At 43.9% G+C, this 11,894-nt stretch overlaps 4 protein-coding genes across 4 annotated transcripts; 3 read left to right on the forward strand and 1 right to left on the reverse strand.

Moving 5' to 3' along the window:
• Positions 1-1,564: 1,564 nt before the first annotated feature.
• On the forward strand, positions 1,565-3,865 carry CCR75_000646 (uncharacterized protein; the record flags this gene model as incomplete). The annotated part of the gene is made up of 1 exon (XM_067958752.1): positions 1,565-3,865. The coding sequence occupies one exon, from the start codon at positions 1,565-1,567 to the stop codon at positions 3,863-3,865; it is 2,301 nt and encodes a 766-aa protein (XP_067814572.1).
• Positions 3,866-3,971: 106 nt separating this feature from the next.
• On the forward strand, positions 3,972-5,798 carry CCR75_000645 (uncharacterized protein; the record flags this gene model as incomplete). Its single annotated transcript, XM_067958751.1, has 1 exon — positions 3,972-5,798. The coding sequence occupies one exon, from the start codon at positions 3,972-3,974 to the stop codon at positions 5,796-5,798; it is 1,827 nt and encodes a 608-aa protein (XP_067814721.1).
• Positions 5,799-7,481: 1,683 nt separating this feature from the next.
• On the reverse strand, positions 7,482-10,526 carry CCR75_000644 (uncharacterized protein; the record flags this gene model as incomplete). The annotated part of the gene is made up of 1 exon (XM_067958750.1): positions 7,482-10,526. One exon carries the CDS (start codon positions 10,524-10,526, stop codon positions 7,482-7,484), a length of 3,045 nt encoding a protein of 1,014 aa, XP_067814722.1.
• A 260-nt stretch (positions 10,527-10,786) lies between these two features.
• Positions 10,787-11,494, forward strand: CCR75_000643 (uncharacterized protein; the record flags this gene model as incomplete). The annotated part of the gene is made up of 1 exon (XM_067958749.1): positions 10,787-11,494. The coding sequence occupies one exon, from the start codon at positions 10,787-10,789 to the stop codon at positions 11,492-11,494; it is 708 nt and encodes a 235-aa protein (XP_067814582.1).
• Between the last annotated feature and the right edge of the window lie 400 nt (positions 11,495-11,894).

An 11,894-nucleotide genomic window follows, 5' to 3' on the forward strand; every position in this document is an offset into this window, starting at 1 on the left:
CGACCGTTGCCCTTTTTGGCATTCTGTCAATAATTACGTTCAGTACCTCTTGGTACTAGCTTGGAGGTCCAGAACCTATGGACCTCCCTTATGTCGGAAGCGAGAAACTCGCTTTTTGAACAATACGAGATTGCAGAAATGCAATCGCTGTCAAAAGTTAGGACATTACGCTCATGAATGCCCCACGCCCCGGAAACATTAAGCGTTAATCACGCTTTGCTGTTGACATAATGTTTGCAGCCCTACACTTCTTGGTTAACTTTTTAAAGCAGCGAGGCTTAAACGTTTGCCAATCACCCACAGCGGTAGCTTTTCTGAGCCATCAGCTTTTGCGCAGATAGTTACTGTGATGTGGTCCTTGCTGTTTTATGGCCTTAAATTTACTTTTTCTGCCAGTGAGCTGTCAGCTTGCTAGCGCCTGTCTCGCTCATGTTTTAAATGGCTTTGCGCCCGTGCTGACGTATTCTACCTAAATCGCCTTCATATCCGGCAAAACTCTTTTGCCGTGTCGTTGGCGCGATTAGATGTTGTGGCGCTGGTGGAATCTTGTAAGCCATCCATTCGTAAAACGCGGAAAGTCCTCTCCAGCTCTAAATTATTTTTGGCAGCCTTTGTTGTGATCAGGTCACCTGCACATAGAAGCCAGTTAGCAGCGACGGGTTTTGAAATGCAGAATGCTCTTAGGTTGGCAAGAAGACAGAAAAATGCAGAATGTATTATTCAGTCAAGCATCATTACTTCCCTCTTCTATCATAGCAATCCTTCTCCTTTCTCCCTCTCGATGCGGCTGTTCTATTTTGTTGATCCATTGATTAAATGTTTCGGTAATTATTAGCATATCGTCTCTTTCGATCAGACATGGCCGGTCCCCATACTTTCAAAAAAAGAGTGGTTCAACTGTACCAAGAAATCTTTGGTATCGGGAAAAGTAGAACTGCCATTATATAATTAGGTTCCTACGTGTTGTTATTTTCTTTTGACTGACTTAATATATTCATTACAATCATAAATCGCGACTCATTGCCATCACCCATTCGCGCGTCTACCAGCGATTGGCGGGGTTGATTCAAAGACTTAAATTAACCAATGAACAGAATTGTCACGTTGCCACGACAATCTTACCGTGTTTGGTGGTATTGGCATAATTCAGAATAAAGATAATAATCCGTATTCTCCTTGATTATTACTCAAATACGTAATAATATATATTATAGGGTGTTTCGCAACATAAATAATACTTAATAAATCTGGGTAGCCGCTTCCTTCGGAAGCCTGCTGAAGATTTTCCGATCCCCGCACTTTCGGAAAAAGGGTCACTATTTATAGGTAAGTAGAATTCTAGTGCTCTGTGTCTGACAGCTCGCACAAAGCCTTTGAGATCTTAATCTTACACTGTCGCAATACGAACGAACAAAATAGAAAGATCTCATTCAATAAAAAGCCTCATAAATTGTATTCGTCACAATATAATCAATGCAAACAGCAAAGATCGCTTTTTTCGGCCAGCAAAATCTACATGAATTTATTCGTCACGAAGTGATTCATTTCGTCAAATTCCTTAAACATGGCGAGCGTCCTCCAACTATTGATTCTGTTAAGGGTCTTTATACTCTTGATTTCAATTGTCCATGCGAAGCGGCTCGAGGTGCACGATGCAGGAGATTTAATCAAAGCAGAGAGTGTATACTCTAATTACCTTGCTCCATTCGACACGAAAGCACCATCCGAGGCTCTCTTTCAATCGAAAGACCAATTAGCTGAGCTTGCCCCAATCATCAATGTTGATGCCGAGCTGCTAACAAAACCGATACCTACAAACGAATGGTGGGGGAATCTTATTCACACCACTACAATTGACGCTGGTGCCGTCGCTTTCCCCGTGTGGGCCAATCCGTACGCAATTAAGCTTCCTGTCAAAGCACCATTTGGAGTACAAGCTTGTTACTCCTATTCGTATCGTCAAATGGCAGATGAGGTCAATGGGGTTGTCAAGTACTATTGGCATGAATTCCAAAACGATTTAACGCTGTCAGCCACAGAATTCAAGTCACGTAAACCAGAGTACGAGGTGTATTCATTCAGCGACACAAGCGTTACAGTGCGGATGTGTGTAGGGGGCAGCATAAGTTGTATGAATTCGGCGCTGGTGCAAGGAATGGCATTTGTATCTGCAACATACAAGGAGTTGACACCCCGTATTGTGTCCAAATACACCATGACACTGCTTGACAGCTCAACACCCGGCAAGTATGTGGTTCACCTTTCGAACAAACAGACTTGGGTCATATATATAATCGACTCAAGCGTTTCGTTCTCCATCGATAAAACGAGACATGCTCTGATAAGCAAAGCGGTTTACACAGGAACAATTCGAATGGCAATTCTACCCGAGAATGCTGACAATTTTGATCTTTACGACGACTACGCGTCGTGTGTAGTTCAAAGTGGTGACTTGTCAGTACACTCTCGAACGAGCTACTCATTAAATTGGAATACCGAAGGAGCGACGTGTGACAAGAAAGGTCTATTGCATTTTGCACTACCACATCAACTAGAAGTTTTAAGTCAGGCTACGACAATAGACAGCCCAGATGCCATTGTACTCCACTCGAGCACACGTGGTGACATGGTTGCCCAAGTGACGACATCTGGACGCTGGACTATGACGGAAAAGGAAGCAGATGAGGAGGTTGACTTCTATCCGGCCAAGAAATTGTCGGCTAAAGCCTTGTCGAAGATTCAGTTGCTTCCCATTCTCGCACACGATATTTACAGTGAGTGGATTCTAGATGGAGCAAGTTGGTACTTTAGCGGAAAATTGTTTCAAAAATACGCGTCGTTATGCCTCATGGCAGCTGACAATGCGGTGGTGAATGGTGACAAGAGACTACTTCAATACTGTCTCGACAAGCTGGAAGAACTAATAAGCCCATTTATATTCAATAGTTTTAGCGAGCCTTTGGTCTACGAGACGACGTACAAGGGCATCGTAACAAATTTAGTCTTTTCATCGAAGAATATCCAGGTCGATTTTGGCAATGGAGTCTATAATGACCACCATTACCACTACGGCTATTGGGTGACTGCATCAGCTATTTTGAAAAAGCTCGACCCCTTGTGGTCAGGAATGGCGCAACTTGACACCATGGTATGGACGATGCTTCGTGATGTAGCAAATCCGAGTGCCGAGGACACGTACTTTCCAAAGTTCCGCTATTTTTCTTGGTTTTTGGGTCATTCGTACTCCCATGGTGTGACTGCCATGGCTGATGGTAAAGATCAGGAGAGCACATCAGAGGACGTGAATTTCTACTATGGCATGAAACTCTGGGGACAAGTTTCTGGTAACAAGGCGGTCGAAGACTTGGGTAGTCTCATGCTCCGTCTTAACGCGCGCGCAGTGCGAACTTACTTTCTCATGACGTCGGGCAATACAATCCATCCGCGTCAGTTTGTCCCAAACCACGTGACGGGCATCTTTTTTGATAACAAGGCAGACTATGCGACATGGTTTAGCGCTGAAAAGTATTGCATCCATGGCATCCAGATGATTCCAGTTTCACCAATTAACGGTTTAGTACGATCAACGGCATTTATTAAGGAGGAATGGGATGACATTCTCTCAAAAGAAACAATTGTGACGACCGGCGATATCTCCAACCCGTGGCTCTCTCTGCTGCTGGTGAATCAAGCCGTCATTGACAAAAATGACGCACTAAAAAAATTAGTAGTTACCAAGATGGACGACGGACTTTCCCGCTCCTGGGCTCTTTACAATGCAGCATCGTATCTTCCTCATACCACAACAAGCTACATTGAAGCTGAAATCGATGCCACTGGCGACACGCAATTGATTGATTTTTAATTTCCATTCCCGTACCTTCATTCAAAAAGAAAAATGAGATAAAAATAATATTGAAAATACTCTCATAATGAGCTTCAAACTTTTTAATTTAAGGACATCAAAAAAAATGATGGAGGAGCGTGCGACGAAGTCGCGCCGCGCGGGTTTCACCATCGTCGAGCTCCAGGGAGCGCTGTTGCAATCGCTACAGAAAAGTGTTGCTGATACTGTGGCTGATGTGTGCCAAAACTCTCAGCTTTCGGGGGCAGTATGTACAAGAGAAGGCGGCGATTATGACGAATATTACAACTCATGCCGCCGTTTGGTCGACTACATTCAGCAACACATGGAGACGTCATCAGACTTTGAGGAACAGATGGACCGCATTATTTTAGCTTGCCATAGCGGCGCTACGGGCCGCGTGCTTAACTCAGTGGTGACCAAAAAAATGTGGTTCCACCGTCGCACAGCCACCTCGCCAGATACGTGCAGCAGCAGTGTCGAACGTGCGACAACCAAGAGAAAGATAAAGCGAGGGTCTGCTTCAGCTCGAATGGAAACTGCCGAGGACCTTGCTACTTCTGCAAAAAGTGTTTCTGGTCGGAAGCGTGTCACCAAAGCGCATGTGCAACACGCTAAGAGACCTCGACGAGCTACGAGAAATGTCGTCAATGAAAACTCCGAGGGAGACGTTTATGGAAAAGCTGTAAAAAAGAAAGCCAAGTCAGCGAGCAAGACAAATACAAGGCAGGAACGAGGAAAAGAAGATGATGACGATTCACTCTTGTCCTTCTCAGACGCTATTGGTGAGCTGTGCTACCCCGATCGACGCACTGACTCTGATACCAAAGTTTTTAAAGAACGACTGCAAAAGTCGATTCAATTTGTAGACGCTTTACTGTGTAATCCTCCACCTGGGAAAGTATGCGGACGTACATGTCACAAGATTCGCGCACAAATGTGCAGTAGCTCGACGCCATGCAAGAACGAAATGTGCCGTATTTGGCACGATGTTGAGGCTCACACGGACCGCTGTCAGAATCCGAACTGTGAATTTAAAAACCGAATTTTGTTGCGTGAGACGATGCACAAGCTCGGAATAAAGGAGCAGCAGATGACAACTGGTATGGGAGAATTGGAACAAAAACGAGCGGAATATATACAAGCTGCGGGCGACAAGAAAGAGGCCTTGCAAAATGATGTAAAGCGGCTAGAACTCGATCTAGAAGAGGGCAAGAGTGAGCTAGATGAGTTAGAAGCGACCAAGAAAACGTTTTGGTCCAGTTTAAATGAAATTGGAATCACGGAGCGTGATGACGTGGTCGATAAATTTCCAGACTTTGCCACGCATTATGAGAAGAGAACGCCGCGCAAGGCACGAAAAGCAGTTGCTGCTTCGACGTTAATCTTTCCGACTGCGGCAGAGCGAGCTGATTTCTACCTTAAAAAGGATAGTCCACATAAAGTTAATACTGTTGACGAAGATATAGCGAGTAACGACGATCGTAAGAGATTACATGAGAGCTCAATGCGCAACAAACCTCTAAGCGAACACGATGTGGTATCTTTATTGGAGACAATAAACGGCGAAGTGGAGACAATGGAAGATGTCAAGTATCATGACTTAGCTGACCTAGCTCAGTCAGAAGAGCCGCCATTGCCACCTGCTGGCCCTCCACCATTTCGACAGAATCCTGAACTCGATCAGGATCATACTTTTAGTTCCTTGGACTTTTCAGTTCAACCGCTAGTAAATGAATTTGAAGCTCCAACCGTCGCTACAAAAATTGAAATTACAAAAGTTGGACTCAGCGAGGAAAATTTGGCGGATATGCAGCAAAATAGCGATGAAATATCTGAAATAATCGCGGGCATAAGTGCTAATTCACCTCCAGTCGAGCCAATTTCTGCGACTGAGCCTTTCGTCAGCAGTAGCCAACCTCAAAGCTCCTAATTGGCACGGAAGGAATACCCGTGACCTAGCTGCAGTAATAAGGCGTTGCAAGACGACCACATCATAAGCATCGCAGCAGTTAAAGGAGATTTCCTTGCATATTTTCATTCTACGGAAAATTTGAAAATTTGGTGTCGTGGAGAAAACGATTTAAGGTGTAAATGAGATTTTTAATAATAATCTCTCAGATGAAAAGCTATATACCATATATATAAGCCCAATGCCACCAGCTAAACAGGCAGTAATTTAGCTAATGAAAAAAGAATACAAATTCGGTGGTCTATTTTGTGGGAAAACGCCTAATGACGCATCATTGTTGTATTATTAAAGATGCAATAATGGAGACAGCAATAATGCAAATTATAAAAATAGAATTAGTTTAACACGTGTGAATCTGTCAAATGTGACTCTCTCTCGTACGAGCTTGACATTGAAATCGTGTCAATTGATCATTTATTGCAGCTGATAACGCTACGTTGCAAGCTTTCTCGATGCAACCAAGTACTGGAAGTTATCCGACAGGTCTACAACCGAAATGTGATTGAAATAAGACTAAGCAAACAAAATTTCAATTGGAGAGATGCCTTAGCTGCAGAGCACTTAATCTCGTCGTGCGATAATATAAAGTGTTGGTGTCAGCGGACTATTACTTACAATCGAATCAACAGAGCAAAGTAGTGAGAGCTGTTTAACAAGATATGGATTGGAGAAAAACAAGAGCGAGAAACGTTGTGACCAATGCGAATGCTGACGAGCACCACGAAGCGGAGAAAAATACATTTAGAATGGCGATCTTACTTGCGCCAAGTGTCCAACCCTGTGCATGAAGTGAGTGACAACAAAGCGCTAATTCTTAAGCTAGAGCTTTGTGCAATATTACCTGATGCCCCCATAGAATACACACGATTAAGTTACAGCAACAAAAAAGACGCTTATGGAGAAGGCGATGCGCACACTTTTTATCATGTGTCTTGATAGAGCGAAGCTGATTGAATTCGAGCTGGAAAGGATGACTGTATTAATGAAGATTTGATCGCTGAGAAAGATGAAACGACTCGGATCAACTTCGTGTTGATTCCGAAGCTTTGCATAAACGGTATAGAGCGGAATAATCTATCGTGACTGGCGCGATCACTGTATCTGTACATTCATTGCCGGCGGTCGAATAATACAACTGAGGCAGCTATCTAATCGTAGTTATGTGAAAACAAACGACTAAGGACTCGACCATTTTAAAAAGCCTATAGTAAGGATAATGCTTTGCTTAACGAAGCCACGAAAGCTTAAAGAAATCTAATGCGTCTCAAACTTTATTTACATGAGATAAGGAAAGCCTGCCGGTGGTAATTCCATTCTTACGTCCCAACAAGCTTTTGTGAAAGTTGAATGAAAACGAAAAGAGCCGCACATCGACATGCGACTTTGCAAACGCCACATATAATTAAGATGCGCATGCCTCACTCGAGCAACAGGTTACCCGTCCGTGCAGGCTGGTGGTAGGCTAGCTCACGTTCGAAAGTTTTTTTTTACCACGACCATTCTAATACGGGTTTCTCAAGAAGACATATTACGCATACGGAATTTATCAGCAACAAAAAGTTGACTGGAGTCCGTCGAGAGTTCTTTAAATCATAGCATCATTACGAAAGATTGGAAACGACAGGGACGCTCGCCTCCCCACATTTAATATTGTGGAAATGATTTTTCGATAAAACGTACACCTTCAACCTCCAGACGTGCAAGAGCTGGGACGTAAATGTCAGGAGTTGTGGGGGTCAGCACCCCACGACCCTGAATGGCGTCTTGCAAAATCAATTGTACACCAATAGCAGCGCTTAAACCAACAGTTTTTGCCATAATCGTATCGCCCTTTTCTGAACCATACCCTACAAACGTAGACGTGCGTTTCTCCTTTTTACCATTCTCGTATTCAATTCCGAACTCATGGTGCATGATGGCCATGTCGCGTTCTCCAGGTTGATACGCCAGCTTTTCTTGGAGTAAAGCACAGAATGCATCGAGAATGGAAGAGGCTTTGACCACTGGAGTTGATGCATCAAAGACACCAAGCCACAATAGAAATTCGTGAGCGTCCTTGGAAAGCTCTTGGCGACCCAGTCGATTTAGAAGATCTGGCCACGTGGCGGGAATGGATTCTGAAAATTCCGTATCGAACAGGCCAAGCTTGCGCAGCTGATACAAAATTTGACAACAACCACCGTACCGCAGGGTGCCGCGATATAAACTATGAGCTTCTGAAATGCCATAAATATCGCCATAAGGAAGCGAATCTCGATTTGGAATTTGCTCAATGTTGAATGCTGGCAAAAATGTCACACATTCACTACTGTTAAGCAAGTCTTCACCTGCCACATTGATAACGTTGCCATCTTTGCGATATCGGGCTGCATTCAAAGCTGCCGTGAGCACGCCACGCGGACTCCAGCTAAATTTGTACCCGATGGCGTTATCTGCTGCCTCAGGAGCCGGTAGTCCGCCACATACAGACGAAAAAGTCACAATTTTTCCAGAATGTGCCTTCACTTCGTCAATTACTTTCATCGCACTCATATGGTCCATTCCAGGGTCAAGACCAATTTCACAAAGAATCGGAATGTCGGCATCTTTTGCCTTGTCGTTCAATTTCATCATTTCAGGGGATACATAGCTAGCCGTTACGAGAGGTGTCGCGTGTTGTATGCAGTGCAACGCAATTGTCGTGTGCATGGCCGCCGGGAGTAATGAAACAACGCAATCGGCTTCTGCGCATAATTTGTTGACACCAGCAGCATCTACAGCGACATTTAAGACTTGAGATCGAATATTTCGGCGAGGAATTTTACGCAACATTTCCTTTGCTTCGCTGTCAATCCCTGATACCACATTGATCTCATTACCTTGCTCACGAGACAAATACTCCACCAGTGGAGACGCTACCAAACCAGCGCCAAAGCACACAATTTGTCGCTTTTTTGGGCTTAGAACTGATACGTTAACAGTTGTGTGTGCAGCTGCATCCTTTCTTACAACAGCACTGCGCGTTTTAGAGTAATCAGTGCCACATAAATCGGGTAATTCAGTGACCGTTGCATTTGCGCCTGACATTAGTGCTGCTAGGGCCATGATCTTTGCAATAATCGTATCCAGTGCTTCGCGATTTTTCATACTGATTTGCACGATGACGTTAGACATGGATCTATTACTTACGCCTTCATTGCCAACATTTGGACGTACTTGGCAGTCTACAAGGTAAAATCCTCCGTCATGTTCTTCAATAAGATTCAATACCTGATTGATCAACCCCGTATCAAAAAGGTGCCCTCCCACCAGAATGCAAGTACTTCCAGCAACTTGGTCTTGCGCATTCAAAAATTTATAATGTTTGCTTCGATCACGCTCAGCGCGCATACGGTGAATATATTCGTACTTGGGCGTAAGTGCACCCTTAGTAGCGATGCAAGCATTACGAAGTTCAACAGGTAGCTCTTCTCGCTCATGGAGTGGTATACTGGACGAAGCAGCGGTCGACAGTAACTCGACGTAGCCCACTAAGCGGTCACCGAATTGCTGACTTGACTCACGTGCCAATTCACTCGGCAAAATATCGATGCCCATCATCATGATCCCGTCCTCGCCTTCTAGACCTCGGCTATCTCCATCTTCACGCATTTTACCTTCCAGAACGTCATACAGAGCAAATGGACGCTCAATTTCAGTAGCCCGCTCCAAAAACTCGATGCCTCCACCAATATCACACGAAATATCGGCAATACCTAACAATTTGTGGTTTCCAGTCTTGCGAAGCTCCCTTATCTGCTGCCGCGTGACTAATCGAGGAAATCGTTCATCCCAATACATACAATTTACAAGCATTGAAGTGTACGGAAGTATCTTTTCATGGAAAATGGGATCGTATTGATGAGGATTTTGGTAGTAATGGTCTCGCATCGTCTTGCAATCGATCTCTTCGCGAGATTTTACAAAGAAATGAGGATGGTCAATGACTGTACCATAAAGAAGCCGCTTATCCTTTGGAAGCGTCGAAATCTCAGAAGGATGCACCATCGCGTGTGGCATGAGTTTAAAAATCTCCTGTGCTCCTTTCGATGCATTGCCATTTCCCGTAAAGGCGAATACCATCGGTGCTAAGGCATTTGGCAATCCATCAGTAGAAATACTCGTTCCGGCCGATTTGACTGCATCTTTCGCATGCGCCAAGTCTGCGTACATATAGGCCGAAGCTACGTTAACAAAGGGTGAAGAGATACCCATATTAATTAGACGTTCTCCAAGGCCTCGAAAGCCTGCAATCATCCCTGCTCGGCCCGCATTGCCTCCAAATGCGATAAGGCGTTCACCATTCTCTTTTGTAATACACTCGTAATCAATAAGCGAGACACGACGCTGCAGCACGGTATCCAGCATCGCCATGTTCTCGGGCTGGGCCTTTATCGTATGACTAAAGAAAAGATACGCTTTGTCTTCCAGCATTGCGGATACAGGTACCTGTTTAATGCCTACAATGACGTTGGCCGTCCCTAAGTCATCGGACAAAGTGGCACCAGCGCGAATGTATTGCTCGTCCGAAAAGACGCGGGTTGTCGATGGCTGCACCAGCACCTGCACGCCATGGGATACCAATTCCTTGACGTGGGAAGGCGTGAGTGGTGCACGACGCTCCCATTTGTTGTATACCTCGCGAGCGATTCCAACGCATTTGCTCGGCATATCTGAACGGAGTGAAGCTCACTAGATTGTAAAATGAAGCTTTATTTGCTCTAAGGGGCAGCAAGTTGAAGTTTGCACTAGTTAGAAATATTTAAAGCTGGCTCAATGAAATAGGTCATTTCTAAAATTTACACTTTGACAAAATCTAAATCGTGTCATTTCAAATAGTTTAGTTTTTGGACCTATATTCTTGCTTATTTATGCAAACACTGTGAAGATTGTCACAAAATAATCCATTTTGCAAGTATCAATTATCGTTCATGCATTTTGCCCATGACGCCGCTGCAGACGCGCCGCGGTATTTTAGCTTCAAGGACTATTTGTCAGAAACAGAGGCTGCGACCTTCTTTGAGCTGACGCATTCCGAGCAGGTGGAAAAAGTCACCCAATACCTAAATTTTCTAAGCCAGCAACCAAATTCGGCGCAATTTACAACGTCGCCCAAGGCCTCCATCAGTTTTGCCAAGCTCCGAGATGGATGTGCGAATGATGAGTTTTGCAATGAACAGGGTACAAATAACACACCTGATGAAGCTCTGCTCAATCAATTATTGGAAGGACGGACTCGCAGTGGGTTTGGTGCATTTGGCACTGAAGTAGGTTTCCTACCTCAGATGAATTTGAGCTTGGCGGTCGCTGCCACCGTCGAAATGATAGGCCATACCTACATCGTCGAGCACAACAAAAGTGGCGTTGTGAAATCATCGATGCTTAATAGTCGAAGTTTCTTTTTCTACTGGTGTCATGCGGAAAAGCAAAAACTCATTGACATCCGAGAGAAGCTGGCAGCGCGGCAAATATCTCTGAAGGTGAGGCAAAAGCACTGGCAGCGCATTACGATTGTTGTTGACCGAGTCATGTGCGATGACTGTATTCAATTTGCTGAGTGCTTTGCGCGTTACGAGAAAGTTTCTATCTGTATCCAAGACCCGGATGTTGTACGTATATTTTCCCCATGCAGCAGCTAACTTTTGGTATAATGTACAACTTCAATATTCATTTTACAAGATTTGGAAAATACATATAATGTCGTATGTACTAATACAGCCTACATAATTTAGATTGCACATTAAAAAGGGAATTTGCAACGGGGTGTATCGTTACATGAAATTAACACTTAAAGGCTGTTAATTAATATATTATCTAAAAGGTACATAATATTTGCAGGATATTACTTTATATAGTAATGCTCAGAATTCTTATCCATAAATAGGTATAGACCATTATATCTATTTATTCCGCAGACTAATCAGCTGTAGGAGTAATCAAAAAGAGAGTTACAGATACGATAGAGATAAGAATTCAATTACATGTTTAGTATTAGATTATAATTAAGTTAGCATTTACAAAGATAGAACAAGAGACACT

Source organism: Bremia lactucae (genome assembly GCF_004359215.1).
Source record: "Bremia lactucae strain SF5 chromosome Unknown BlacSF5_NotPlaced_200_SHOA01000120.1_2678225bp, whole genome shotgun sequence".
NCBI lineage: Eukaryota > Oomycota > Peronosporomycetes > Peronosporales > Peronosporaceae > Bremia > Bremia lactucae.